Raw genomic sequence first — 15,749 nt, 5'->3', positions numbered from 1 at the left:
AGTGATCTGCAGACTTACGATTATCCACACAGGGCTTTAAAAAAAATTGTGTTAACAGCATCTGTACTGTCTCTTGGCTCCATATGATTTAGGCAGGCACTTGAATGTTTTTATTGTCTATGAAGATATTGATTCGTAAATGAAAATTCTCTCTGTGGACCTTAACACAATGCTCTTTAAAAGCATTACAGAACTCTGTCAAGTCAATATTCCATGTTTTATTAATTACCTACTTAGTCAGTTCTTTGATTGGTTAAATTTAGTGTCTGTAAACCTCCTAGTTGCATATTTACCTGTAAAGTCTCAAAAGAGCTATTTCAGGCTGATGGATAAATGTGTGCTTAGAGAATTCCTTATAGGGAGTTTACATAACACACAGAATTTTAAAAAAAGTTATTTAAACAAATAATAAGGTATAAGCATTAACAAAACATCATTGTGAAAACCTGTACAATTATATGTGTATGCTGTTAATTAATTATGGCCTTATATGTAAAGGATGTTCTCATCTCATAATTAATTTTCTCTGAATGTCCCTAGCTCTGCACATCTACAGCAACAGAACTGTCTATCTCTTTATTAGTTCTTAATGGTCGTTAATTGTTGATCAACACATGATACAGTTTCAGTCAGTTCCACATCTTACCCAAATGACTGTTATATAGGAAGTATACTACTTCAGAACTAAAATCAATGAGCATATAAAATCTCTCACCATGAGCTTCTAGCATATGTTCTGATTTTAGAAGGTAATTGTAGACATTCAGTCTGATTCATTCTTCATAAATCCACCACTAGGTATTTGGAGAAATAAGGTAAAACACTGAGTACCTGCTTATAAATTGGACATCATCCTTTTAGGACACTGAAGGAGAGAATAACTTCCAGTTGGAAAAACAGTGTGATAATGCACTTAAAGATTATTTTCACGTGCACAAGGGAACTGATGTTGCTTACACAGCTGATTTTGAGTGGTTGTGAGTGATTGACTTGGGAACGATAACCTTTTCTTTTTCTTGGTTTTATAGAATCTTTTAGTATACACATAAAACGTATAAATAACGTATTTATTAATGTTGATGCAATGTGGAGGTTAAGAAAGAAAGTTTAGAAAGATATGTAACACCAAAGCTATTGCATAGCTATAATATCACTACAGAACAATGTTTTAAGCACAAAGATTTTCAAATTTCTTTTTCAACATAACATCATTCATAGTGTTTCATCTAGAAATTCTGATAGTGGAAGTAAATACACAATTAGATGTCTTCGGCCCAATAAATTGTGCTTGAAATTAGTCATATGTTTTTTTAGAAGGATTTTACTTATAATTGAAATATTTTATCTTTATATAGTTAATATTTTTTTCATTTACCTAAAGCAACCATGTAGCCTTCAAAGTTTTCATTGGTTTCCATTTCCCATGTCCCATTGTAATCAGCGCCCTCTGCCTATTTAAAGATTTCAAACAGTGATTACCAATTTCCCTGGGTAAACTGGTCTATAGACAAACTATACTCGACAGTTAGGAATGCAGATATCTTTCTATGTGCATTCACATAGGAATTCACCTAACTTCAATCTTCAGTCACTGCAGTTCCTTGAGCCTTTGTCTGACGTCTGATTGAAAACCCTCTTAATATCTCTTGTAGGTATAGATCAAGATATTTCTTTTCCTTCTTTTAAAATAGCTCCTTAAGTACCATGCAAAGGCATTTTAAGAACTTAGCTCCCAAAAACTCTCTACTTTTTTTAGTTTCTTCTTTTTTAATCCCTGTATAATTTTTCAGTATTTGTGGAATTTTACATTAAGTTTTTACAAAGTGAAAGCATACAGAAGACATGGTAAGATCAGTAACTCTTCAATTTACTTATTTCTGAGTTGGAGTTCTAGACCTTAATACTTTTCTAATAAAATTTTTAATAACATTCCCATTAATTAAAAAAAAAAAAAAAGAGAGAAAGACAGGCAAGGAGTTTTGGACTCCTGATCACTTCAATTATTTTATCTGTAGAGCCATATGTAAGTTATATCGACTAATTAAAACCAAAGAATTTAAAACCTTAGCTTATATTAATTTGCTTTAACTGCTTACTTTGTTTACTTTAAATTCTGATAAAGTTCTATTGCACTTTCAAATTCTCCATTCAGACACATTCTGAATGTGCTTATTTGCACAGCTGAAATCTGTGCTCTTCCCCACAACAATGTAATGCTGCTGGATGAAAAATACCTTTCTAACACAAACTGCTGTGTTTCAGAGTAATTAAAAAATCATTTTTAGGGTAGGATTGATACTAATTATGGTTGATTTCTATTTACTTTACATTTGCTAAAATTGCCGTTAAATGAAAAGAAAAATTTGGAAATGCAGTCGGTGTAAGTGCAGCTATTGGTATATAGATATTTTGAAAATCAAGGGAAAACAAAAATATTTTCAATATTCACTTTTTCATCCTGCCTTGCATTTGCACATTCAAGACTTCCATCAATTTTAAATGGGAGTTCTGGATGAGTCAGCTCTGTAAGACTGGTTCTTCGTAGGGAAATGTGACACGTAGAAAGGAACAGAAAAGAGAATTCACCTTGGAAACTTTAACTGGGTTGCACACTTTGCCACTGTGTTCAATATATTTCAAAGGTATCGCATAATAGCTAGTAGTTCTTTACAAAGGTCACCGTAAAATCATATCCTGTGTTACTACATATTTCAGAACATGTTCCTCATCTGCCAGCTGTTCAACTGAACTTTGTTAATGAAGGCAAAGTTTTCGAGGGTTATCACTCTGACCCTTAAACTGTATTATCTAGAAAACCGTAAACCTCATAAAAAAAGATATGAAAAGGTGTATAAAACATTCTCTTAGCAGATCCTGTTTCCAGCCTCACTTTTGATCTGAAGTTGGATTTAAGCTCTTGCCACCATGCCTGCTGATTACAATGGGACATGGGAAATGGAAACCAATGAAAACTTTGAAGGCTACATGGTTGCTTTAGGTAAATGAAAAAAATATTAACTATATAGAGATAAAATGTTTCAATTATAAGTAAAATCCTTCTAAAAATTAATGAGAATATTTCTGTAATGTGCATTGTGGCATAAGGGTTTCTGCCAATCACATTCAAAATCAAGTAATTGTACTTATAATTACAATGATCTAAGTATATAAGAGAAGATTTGTAGCCAAAGATATTAGTCTTTATTTAGATAAATGAAAAAACAGATACAGATGAGAAAAAAAAAAACAGGCTTTCAGATACAGAAGCTCTTTTTTCTTCCTGGTATATACTTACTGTAACAGTCAAGCTACAAGCTGGTTGGCTCTGTTAAAAGAGGAATAGGATATTCTATATCACTAAAGGAACAATACTGTTTAGTACTCAATTAGTGCTTTGCACTAGTAGAAATTATATGTACCAGCTGCATGGTAAATGCAATAAAAGCCTTTAAAAGCATTTAAAGATAAATGGGCAGATATTTCTGTAAAGTTTTTGTGGGAGTCATCTTTACACAGCAAGGAGATTTAGGTCACAGGAGTTCTTAAACATATGTTTACATGGTTAACTAAGCTTAATTTCACTTGGCTATGACCATCATTGATGACAATATATGTGTACATGCAGAAAGAGATTTTCTGCCCTTTAGGCAACTTTCATTTACTACTTTGTTAGCCTCTTTATCATCAGAACCCTGACAGCTACAGTTTGTATATCCATTGTATAGGATATTAAGCATAGTCTCTGTAGATGCTAGAAGAGCAAAACACTGTTAACTGAATGCAAACAATATCGTTGTTGGTTCATATTAAGATCAAGTTTATGTTGTTTGTAGATTTATTTTTCCCCACACTGACAGACTCAATTTTTGTATGACTGGAGATAATTTTATGAGAGAAATGCCTTCTTCTCCTGCACCTATTACTTTCAGTATAAATTGCCTTTCAAGTATTTTTGTTCTCATAAAGGCATAAACTTTTTGCTCCAGGTCATTATGATTATGCAAGTAGTGTGCAGGAAATTCCTCCTCTACTTAGTTTAGCAGAGATGTAGATCTTTAATTTGCTGAAAAGAAGAAATAATAGAAGACATCAACATTTCTCAATAATTTCTTCAGTACACTCTGGATTAGCATTGAAAGAACAGTTATCACCCTTCCACCAGTGCAGTAATGTAGCTGCATTTCAAAAACCTCAAAAAATATGGGAGTTAGATTTATAGATGCATGAAAAGTGTAATCTTTATAATCAGGAATCTTCTCCCAGCTCTACTACATCACAGATGAAGGACATAAAGGACCATTGCTTCCTTACCACACATGATGACTGTAAAACTAATACAAGAAAACTAGTCATTAGAGTTGGCTAATTTAACCTAGATTGGAGGAATCTGTCTGGCTCTGCATCATAAAGTAGCATGTGGCAAAAATGAAACCTGTATTCTATTCTTATGCTTACAATTGATAGCCCTCAGGGGCCCACCTGGGTCTATGCACTTCTCATTCCCAGTTGTCTCATTGTTTTTTATCTAGTGGTCATTGATTTCTATCTTCTGTTCAGCATTTGCTCTTCTTATTTCTCTCCCTTTCTACAGTAACTGACACCACTGTAAGAGTGATGCTGATAAACAGGAGCTTTTTCAGGTCAAAGTACCTGCCTTGCACTGTTCATCAGAAGCTGGGATCAGATTGTGGCTTCTTTTGCTTTGTTCAAAAGGTCAAGTCAAGTTAATGGATATCTAAAGAACTTGCTCACTCAGATTCCAAAATATTTACTTGTAAAGATGTAGATTATAAAAATAATTCAGTGGTTCAAAATCAACGAGTACACTGCATAGCCATCTTCCACAAGTTAAGAAAATGTATTTGTTAGGAAGAAGAGTCTAACACATGGAAGGTAATCAGGTAATTAAATCTAACAATTTTCAAGTAATTCTCAATGTCTACACTAGTGACTGACTTAGGGATAACTACCACAAAATTGTTAACTGAGATGAAAAATTTGATGCTTTAACTGACATTCTACCAGTTTTACTCTCATTAAAGAATCTTAACCTTAATTTATTTATCTGTACAGAATGAAAGAGAAGAAATACACATAAACACATAAAAATAAGTTCTCATCATTATTCAACAACAACTGAAAATAGTTATAATTTCCTCAAAGCCTCAATTCTTTTAAGAGAGAAAGGCAAGTTTCACTATTCATAGTCCTTAGCCTTTGCATTTATGGAGAAAAGCTCAATATCCTTAGGGAAGCCTGTAACTACTATACACATACACCCATGAGGTACAAAAAATTAATTGTTAAAAAATACAAATGGTTACGCTAATATAATGAATTTCAGGAGAAAGATACCAAGTACCTGAAGTGATTTGAGTGCTGGGGTTTGACAGTTATGCATAAAGAATAATTACTACATTACATGCAACTGAAATGTGATTTCAGCATTAACTATGCCAACTGCAAGTGAGCCATGGGGCCTGTTGGTCTGGATGATACTTCAGTTAACTCCTAGTTGTCACAAATTGACTATTCCCGTCTTCACCTACCTCAGGCTTCTCCTACTGCCTGGCTCAGCTTCTGGTCTCACCTACAATTCTTGCCTCTCACCCAATTCTCTTTGCTTTGGCTCTGCTTCAGTCCTGTCTCAGCTCTTTGCTCCAAGACCTGACCTACTTTGATGGGGTGTTACTTTAACCACTGGTCATGATGGTCATCCAGCTCTAGTTCTGCCTTGCTTTCTAGTGATAAATTTCATCATATTTGATAACTTACTTTTGATATTTTTTTTATAAAGATCTCTTTATTTTTTAGGTTTATTCCTTCCTTATTTTTTAGGATGTAAATTAGACACTTGTGGTGTGCACACTTCCTTTCCAAAAGGATTTGTAATTATGGTGATATCTTTTCATTTGGTTTTAGTGGCCATCTCATTATTGTTCCTTTCTTCCGTTCCATGGTATCACGGATGAGATTGCTGTATTATTTATTTCAGTTGAGCTACAACATTTCACTTGTGTTTGTCTTAAAATTCAGGAAAAATGTCAGGGGAAAGGATACTAGCTGCTAATAAGATGCATTTCTTTGAATTTTAATTTACCCACCACAGAATTTAAACTGTGATTTTCACTCAAATTCTGTAAGAATTTTGTGTCTGTCATAATACAAATATTAATCATATCAGCTTTAAACTAAACTTTAGTTATTGTCATCCTTATATTCTGATCCTTTTATAATAAGTAATCTATTTTCCAGTTTTATAATTCTTTTTGTACCATAAATGCTAGCATGAACTGGTCTACAGCAGTTCCTCATAGCATGTCAGTGGCATCCTTAGAACCATTTCAGTCAGTGGATAAATTATTACTTTGTTATTATTAAATCAAGGGAATTGTTGAACCATTTCTGATCTTATATATCCCAGTGGAAACTGGGAGGAAAATGGATGGATTCAGCCTACAGTGGGGTCTGAACTACAGGCATCCAACACTGGGAAGCCTGCTTAAAAAAAGATAGTAACAGTTCATGAGAATAAAAGAACTTGATGCACTTAATAGCCTGAAACAAAGCAAGAGAAAGAATGTGTTAGAATAAGGAATGCAATATAGATGTATTTTTCCTGGGAAATACATTGCCTACTCTGGGCAGACTGTACTGGAGAGGTACTCACTGAACTTTCTGGTAAGATATTGAAACAACTTTCCCAATAAGAATACCCACAACTGGTTGGGATGAAGGAGCTATTTGCACCAGTTGTCTGGATCTGGATCTGGCCCTTCATATGTACATCATGATTTTTGTGTATATATACTATAAGTTATACTAATTAAAAACTGCCAATGAATTAGCAAAAAAACCCTCAACACCATAAACAATGCAAAGATGCATAAGGCTATAGGTAATGCTCAGAATGGAAAGAAATTACATGGAAAGGGTGAAAAGATACTCTTCTGTTTCTCACAATTTTACATATGGCTGATATTTTAAGCATTAAAGTGCTCAGGTTCAAAGCACACTGAGGCTTTGTTTTTTTAAAATTCATCCATCCTTTTAATTAATGCATACCCATTTCTATACTTTAATTAAAGAATAGTTTTGCCCTTTAAGTCAGAAACTTTGATTTTATCATAAACATGTTACAAAGTATTTTAATCTACTATAATAGAACAATATATCATTTTTATTGCTTGTATTGTTCAAAATGCAGTTATGAAAACCATGCTTTAATAAAACCTCCCCTGATTTTTCTCCAGGAGCTACAAGACTAATATATTAGTCAGAAATAGCATTTCTTTAGAAGTCTAGACATTTTTTTTCCTTAGAGAGAACTAAATTTTATTTTACCTGGCTATAATTCAGACCCAGAGATACCTTTAATCCACCACAGCAGATAAAATATACCCAAGAAGTCTTGAATATAAATACTGAACAAGAACATTATTCCCCACGTTAAAAAGTCACCATTTTTTTCAAGCCAATCCTCTTACTCAACTCGATTAGTACTTTGCAAGTAGTATAATGAATCTACCAAAAGAAAAAGGGCTCCATTAGTATGTGGATTGCTGAGCTGACAATGATTAACTCACATGCAAAACCACTAAAGGATGGCTAACAAACCAAAACCATTTTTCAATCTCTTGCAGAAGCATGTGTGATTATTTCATTTGCATATAGCACCATAATAAGATTCACTGCCAGCTGGTCAGAAATATTTATTGCAGATGGTAATGCAGCTGGCATTAGGTGGATTGTCTGGGGCAAACTGTCATCATGGTAATATATATTCCTCTTTTGGTAACTTTCAATGCATTCAGTTGCAAGCAGTTGTTTACATTATAATGTTAGTCTTCATCATGAACAAAATAAGGATGTTAAGGAGATCAGTACTGCATAAAATGTTGACAGAATATTAAACAGGAACTGTCAAATGCTGTAGTTTGATACTTTTTTTGACTTTTGACTTTGAATTTGTCTCCCTTTAACATCTAAACTACAATTTATTTCTGTGTCTGCTGTCTAGCAATAATGAGTAAGTCAGGCTTTTATTTGATTGTTTCTTTTTTATTCATTAGTATAATTTTCATTTTTAATTAATTAATTAACCTCTTGTATACTCCCACAGACTATAGGTTCATCATAAAAGTAACATGCCAAAATCCCCTTGATTACATACCCATTCTAACATGCTTATTTTATGAAAGGGCATATTATTCTGAGATCCTTCTTTTGGGGGTAGCCAACATTTATAACCCTGCAGGACACATAACAGTACCCTCACATGCCTAAGAGCTACAGAATTTACACTGCATGCTTAGAAAAGGGAATGGCTCCCAGGCATAAGATGGTAATAGCACTCCTGGCATCCCACAGCTTCATGTGTGAGTGAGGCCAAAAGGTCTTAATAGCCCCTGTTGTTTCACATTCTCTGAAAAAACTGGAGATTCGGGTGATTTAACATGCCAGCATCTATTCACTACTGGTTGTATGTTGTAGCTTTGTTCACAGCATTCCCACAGGTGTCCTGTTAATAAATAAATTTATAATCCATGGAAGATCCTCAAATTGAAAGTCTACTTGCAAACAAAAGATTATTTTTATTTGAAATTATCTTTTTCTCTGAAAAATGTTGCAGGTAAAAGCATCATTTGTGGAGCTTTTTTTAAAATTATGTGTAAATATAAGTGCTGTGTTTTTTTATTTTTGGTAACAAATATTGGAATTTTCATTGTGATACTCTGTTCTGTTTTTTGGCAGACATTGATTTTGCAACTCGTAAGATTGCAAAACACTTGAAACAAACAAAGGAGATTATTCAAGATGGAGATAATTTTAAAACAAAAACACTCAGTACTTTAAGAAACTATGAACTGAATTACACTATAGGAGTGGAGTTTGAAGAACATACCAAAGGACTGGATAATCGAGTGGTAAAGGTAAAAATTTGGTACCTGATATCTGTTTACACTACAGTCAGCACCAGGAGGGAATAGTTCCAAAAATCAGCTGAATACATGAAAAAAAACCCAAACCAATATTTTACAGACATCAGAGGATTTTTATAAAGCAGAAATAATTTGCATCTTGAGACAGTTTTCTTTCCTGCTCCAAGCATTTATTATAAATGCAAATCAGGATGGTTACTCAGATACGTGAGAACATTCATTAATTACAAGTTTTTCTAGTAGGGGATTTTTCCAGCTGTGATATACCTTTATGTATTTAGAAAGTACCAAAACTGTACTTCTACCTATGTATCTTTCTTAATGAAACTGTAAATTCATCCCTTTGAATTTAGGACTTTCTCTGTGTCAATATAAATTCTCAGTTTTGAATGGCTAGGTTCACACAGTATTTTTAATCTGAGCCTGTTGAACCTCAGTTGGGCAGTTTAACAGTTGGACAATGTTAAAAATAAACCTGCATTCAGCTATTAAGTTTGAGGGAGCTTTGGGAAGGGACAAGAAAAAAATGTAAGCCAAAGCTACCACTGATATAGGTGGCAGGCCTACTGGTAGTGGTAGACAGGCAAGGAGGCCCAGCAGTGAATGTTTTAATATTTTTAGGATTACAGGAGCAACCTGAGCTCAAAATTCCCCTAGGAAATTGTGGGCATATGTTCAGACACCTTTCAGTGAGATATGTGGACAAGTAACGTTTGGATCAAGGACCATATTGTGTGTTAGCCCATGCCCTACCTCCTATGACAGACAGAGTCAACTAGTAAGTCTGTTCCTGTGAGGCATTCAAACAAGACTATCAGTGAGGAAAAGAATACATACAAGCACTAATTAAATTCACTTAATGAATTCAGCTTCATGTTTCTGCATCAATACTGCTTCTGTTTTACTCTCTTCTAACTCCTAAAATACTTAAGCAAGATTTTCAAGGGTAGAAAGGCCAGTAGACCTTAAATTTCTATTGACTGTCCTCTTCAGAGTCTTGCCAATCTTGCATCACCTGCTTTTGTCGTAATTCACTGAATCTACCCATATCAACTCTTCTGCCAATTACCACAGTTTTATTCTTCCACTCAGTTCTCAGCTCTCTTGCTCTTCTCCAAACATATGCTGTTTTTTCCATCAGTATCTTCTCAATAAACAAGGTTTCAGAACTTGTTGCCAAACTCTGAGAAGCTGAGATCAAAGCTCACTGTCAACAAGACCTGTTTTGTTTTGGCAATTGCCACAGGAAATTGGCAGCATAAAGGACATGTTTACATTTGAACTCACATCATCCTTCACTGCAGTGGCACAAATTTAACAGAAGACATTGTTGATTCACTGTGGATCACTTTTCATTCTCAAACCACTTTGTGCAGTGTAATTCCTATGACTTCTTCCAAATTATTTCTCACTCACAGCACTGCAAGCCATCAAATAATGACCCATTTTTTTTCCAGTATCCTGAATATCCCTATCTCTAAATTTTCTTCCCATCACTTCCTTCAGTGAGCACATATTCCTGCGACAGTTTATGCTTTAAAACATTGCTCCCACATCTCTTTAGATCAGTTGAAAGCATTACTAAGGATCTAAGGACTCATTAGTTGCATCACTCCTTAAATCCATAGACTAATGCTCCTCTAGTGCTCTTTACCACTATCAAAGCCATTGCCTTTCTGTGCAAAATCATTTCACTTGCAGACTCTCCTCTTTATTATCAATTATTTGGAAGGAAGGAAGGAAGGAAGGAAGGAAGGAAGGAAGGAAGGAAGGAAGGAAGGAAGGAAGGAAGGAAGGAAGGAAGGAAGGAAGGAAGGAAGGAAGGAAGGAAGGAAGGAAGGAAGGAAGGAAGGAAACACAGCTTGTACAATTATAACCCTACCTGGTTTAATCATTTTTGCCTAATATTCTTTTCTAAACAAATTATAGTATTTGTTTCTAACAAGAGAAGAAGGGAAGAGGAAGCATGTCATGCCATTATTCTCTGGACTGCTCTAAAAGAATATTCTGGTCATTTTGTTAACAAAACAATGCCTCAAACGCATTGAAGTTAGATGAAGGCAATAAAACTGCTAGGCAACATTTAAATGTAAAGAGGGCATGGATAATTTAAAGAGCATGTAGCTTAAAATTTCTGTAAATAAGAAAGAAGTTAACTGAAATGGAATGAGTTTTGTCTTGTTATTAATAGAAAGCTCCCTCATAAGAGAAATAAATCATCCAGTGCTGAACTACAGAATGAATTAAGCTCCCAATACTCTTGGAGCTTTTTAATAACTGAACTTCCACTGACTGCAACTGGTCTCTGATGAAGATTTGCCTGTGATACATGGTTAAATGTCTCCCTAAAGTACAATGGTTCAAATCTAGAACAATTCAAAATTGCTTTGAATGTACTCTAGCGTATCTGAGTAGAGAATTTAGCCTGTAAAGAGAACTTCTCCTTACAGGTATTGTCATCCTGCTCCTGGACAAGAATCAGCATATCCAATACCCTGTTTATTAGCGATAGACTGGATCACACCAAATCATTAAATGGTTGGGGATGGAAGGGACCTCTTGAGATCACCTAGTTCAAACCCTCTGCTGAAGCAGGGTCAGCTAGAGCACACTGTCCAGCTTATGATCATATCTCTTTAAAGGTCTTTCATGAAAATGCATGAAAATATATAAATAAATTTATTGTATGAGATTATATTAACATATACTTCCTCTTGTTATTTTATGCAGAGCTAGAAAAGATGTTACCACGGCACTAGTTGGCATAAGCCCCCAGGTCTTCACTCATGAAACCTTATAATCTTTTTATTAATGGCTTTAAAAGCAAGAAAAGAAAAATACCACTTGCATACATTGCATGAGTACCTGTTAATTCACTCAGCAATTCACTAGTTAGCATGAACACTTCATATTTGTGTATGTGAAGAAAAACATAGAAATGACAACAAAGCCTTGTAAAAGCTTCACATCAAAATGCTGTTGTCATCTTGAATGGTTTTGGTTGAATGGCTGGTTGAATGGCTGTTTTGGGGTTTTTTAGGAGGAAGATTGGGAACGGCAGGAAGCAACTATAATTGTGTCTTCTCATTGTTGAATTGAGCTTATTTTCATGTATTTCTCATTAACATATCTGAGTTAATTATCTGATTCATGCAGACAATAGTGACCTGGGATGGTGACAAACTGGTATGCGTTCAGAAAGGTGAAAAGAAAAACAGGGGCTGGAAGCACTGGATTGAAGGAGACCTACTGCATCTGGTAAGGGCTTCTATACAGATACACAGCTCGTAACTGAGACTGCAACAAAGTACAGTTTTCCATTTCAAAGGGTTTGTTACTTGTTCTCATTAGAATGGTCTTTATTTAGACAGCTCTGATCTCTGAACTCTAAGGAAATCCCCCCTCTGCTACAACTCAGGAATGTTGAATTTCTTTCCTCCTGCTCCCAATTAAGTCATAACCCTGCAGTGGTTTTTTTGCTCCAGTCCACTGCCCTCCAGCTATTAACCCTTCTCGTTACATTGCACCTCTAACATCATCTTGTTCTTATATAATCATTGGTAGAAAACAAAAGCAAAACAGTATGGGACAGATTGCAGGAAAAATACTATTTTTTGTTCTGAAAGAAGCACTATGAAATTTTAGCATACTATGCTGTAATACAGATCAGAAACCTCTGGATACTCAAGAGGATCCTGCAAACAACCTACACTGCAGTTATTTTGTGCTAGTACAATAAAAAAGTCAAAACATTCATACATCTGAGTTAGTAAGCTGGAGCCCAAAGATAAATGGTGCGAGTCCAAGAAAGGCCAGAAGAGCCTGTGAAGGAAATAAACAGCCAGTGAAGTCCAAAATAATAGATATATAATTATAATGATTCCAGAGTTTCTTGGGAGAGTAGGTGGGTGCAGAAAGATTATGGAGGAGAGCTCATTGTTCTGTCTCATGATTTGCATTTATATCTACCCCTTCACAAGTTTACCCTACAGATAGTTGGTATGGCCACCACATTGCCTCAACTCTGTATGCTTGAAAGGTCAAAGCAATGAATTAAAAAACCATCTGCTGCCTAACCAAAAGACAACTGTTCAGTACACTTTTTTGACTCTGATTTAACACATATTCAAAGACTGACCTAACAAAGGTTCTACATGCTGGCACCAGGATTCAGGCTAAGACTGGTGGAAACAGAGAAACCAGGTAGATTCTTACAGCAGTCTTCAGAAACTCAATTGCAGGTTTGGCCAACTGCTGGCCAAACTCTTAACAGCTCACTTCAAAGTCTAATTTGGCACAGGAATGCTGGCTAATCGGAAGACTAACAAAATTGACTGCATTGCAATGTGCAGGTGTGACAACCTTTAAGAGGTCGGCTGCAACACTGGTGTATTGTTCTGGCCCCTGAAAAATGGCTGGGCACATCTCTGAAGCAAATGTCCTCATCTTTTTAAAGCATCCTCCATTTTTTTTTTTATTTCCTTGTTTCATTGCTTCTCACGAATTATGAGGTAACATGTGAATTATAAACTATTACAGTATATTGTTTTAATAACAGAGTATGAAAAAGCCTTGCATTAAAGAGCAATTTTTATGCATTTTTCATGTTTATTCTTCTTAGAGCTCAATTCAAGTGTCAAAATCTAATTACTGCAACATGTGGTGTGTGCCTGCTGATTGGCTACATATAATACACCATTCTTTCTGTTCTCTTTTTCATAAGAATACCTTTTTAATGCAGTGGTTCAGTTGTAGTAATTTGTGGTGGGGTCTGCTGTGTATGCAAAATACAACTTGTACCACTATATACTTACTAATTGTTTTAATACTGTAGGAACTGACGTGTGAAGACCAGGTGTGCCATCAGATATTTAAGAAGAAAAACTAAAATTGACCAGAAAGCCACTCAGATCTTCATCACACTATTATGCTGTTAGATTTTGTCTAAAAAGAAGAACCAAGCCAGATCTGCAATAATTCTTTGACACTGCTATGTGAATGTATTTTGTGCCTGTTTATGGAAACAAACACGTTTTATAGAAATAACATCAAACAGTTACAAACATCATAAATTCCTTTGCCTTTCAGTCTGGAGTTAAGTAAAAGTAATTGTCTTTCAAATAGTGTTTTATACATCTTTGTAATCATTTCCAGAGGAATGTCCTTTAGCAACAAGGCTGAAAATTAGCAGTCATAATTATCTCAACCACAGTATATCTCTCCACAGTGCTGTAATATCATAATATATTTGGATGACTGAGTAAAATTGGACATTCATTGGACTGTTTCTATTTAATTTAGTCCTGGATCACTAAGTCCACAGTCTCAGGCAACAGAATGGTTCACTGAACACGATACATGGCCTTTCACATCTAGGTTATTCATTTGAATTTGGCCCAGGTCTATAGCTGCTAGTAGTTATCACCTGATAAATGTCTCATGGCTGTAGCTCCTTAATATGGTCCTAACGTGGATCAGTGACAATGCTGCTAACCTGCAGTTAGAAATGGCATCCTACTAACAATCACAGTGGAGAAGTCCACCATCTGATGCCATCTCCACATTCAAGAGTTGCTCCATGATATGAAAACTAAGGCATACTTATGGCTATAAGAGGAAAACTGCAGAGTATGCACAGACAGCATGTACCCTGTGCATAAAGAGTACCCAGCATGCTGCAATCTTCACCATGTACCTACCTTTCAGAGGCTTTAAAAAGAAAAGCCATTTCCATACAACCCTTCTCAGTTTTATTTAGGGTTTCTCAAAAGAATTCACGTCCTTTGCCAAAGGCAAGTTTAAGTCAACCATGGATGGTGAGCACTACTTCAGTAGATGGAAACCAAAATTATTCAACAAAATGTGTGCACACGTTCTGCAGAACTGAAGAAGGGCTTGTATGCCCAAAAGCTCATCTGTTTTCTCCCAACTATATGAATTATTCTAATAAAATATACTGTCTTCCCTACAACATTGCCTTGCAGACATTTAAGCTTTCACATAAACTTTATCACCATTTCAATTCCCTCTTGTCCATAGGCCCCCATCTTCTGTTTAGTATGGGAGGAGTGGAAATTCACTAAACAGATCAGTGGTAGGGAATAGAGAAATGATGTGGAAAAAAACTTTGCAGAAATGGAGGAACATATGCTTTCTCCCCATCCCCACCTGCTGCTTAGCCTACTCACTGTCAATAGCTCAGGATAGGAAAGGAGCGAGACAGTCTCCCAGCTGAAAACAAGGTTACATCTGCAAAAACCCAAATCTGATTAATATGTCACTAATACTTACCTGGCCATGGGCATATAAGTGCAGATGTAGGATTTTTATGAACTGGACTTTGCTTCTCCTGATAAAGTTTGACCTGGTATAAAACTTCCTGTATACTTCAACTGAACAACGCTCTAATGTTAGTTCGCACAGAAGAAACTGCACTTCGAGTTGGTAAACTCCTTTTTAATTATTCAGCCCTGACCTGCACTTTCCAGTGGAAACATATTTAATTCCTATTTCTAAGTCTATGCTAGTTACTAGGTTAAGAAGTACCACAGTTCATTAAGCTTTGTTATCAGAACAAAGTAATCACTAGGAAATAAAATGTGCATGTTTTAATCAGTGACATTTCTCATAGCTGGTTCTTGCCAGGTGTAAGCCTGCTCAACACAGGGTTTCATAACTTCACACCAAATCATAAAACAAAGGAAAAGCTTTCATATATCACAAAGAACTATCATTAATTCACAAATGGTGAGTTTGAAGATGGAAAGCAAGCATTCCTCAATTGATTTCTTATTATGTTTACTAGTT

General features: G+C 35.3%; 1 protein-coding gene across 1 annotated transcript; it reads left to right on the top strand.

Annotated features, from left to right (window-relative positions):
- The first annotated feature begins 2,925 nt into the window (after positions 1-2,925).
- RBP2 (retinol binding protein 2) lies at positions 2,926-13,927 on the top strand. The gene is made up of 4 exons (XM_074834528.1): positions 2,926-2,998; positions 8,755-8,933; positions 12,099-12,200; positions 13,777-13,927. The coding sequence occupies exons 1-4, from the start codon at positions 2,926-2,928 to the stop codon at positions 13,828-13,830; spliced, it is 408 nt and encodes a 135-aa protein (XP_074690629.1). The 3' UTR covers positions 13,831-13,927.
- Positions 13,928-15,749: the final 1,822 nt, after the last annotated feature.

This window comes from Strix aluco, chromosome 9, assembly GCF_031877795.1.
Source record: "Strix aluco isolate bStrAlu1 chromosome 9, bStrAlu1.hap1, whole genome shotgun sequence".
In the NCBI taxonomy this organism is placed as follows: Eukaryota; Metazoa; Chordata; class Aves; order Strigiformes; family Strigidae; genus Strix; species Strix aluco.
Note: the sequence above shows the minus strand (reverse complement) of the source record. Positions and strands in the feature narration are given on the sequence as shown.

Excerpts from the sequence above, each read along its gene's own strand:
- RBP2 (XM_074834528.1), top strand. The coding sequence starts at position 2,926 with ATGCCTGCTGATTACAATGGGACATGGGAAATGGAAACCAATGAAAAC. Across the intron at positions 2,999-8,754 it reads AGGCTACATGGTTGCTTTAG|ACATTGATTTTGCAACTCGT; the intron begins GTAAATGAAAAA and ends GTTTTTTGGCAG. Across the intron at positions 8,934-12,098 it reads TGGATAATCGAGTGGTAAAG|ACAATAGTGACCTGGGATGG; the intron begins GTAAAAATTTGG and ends TGATTCATGCAG.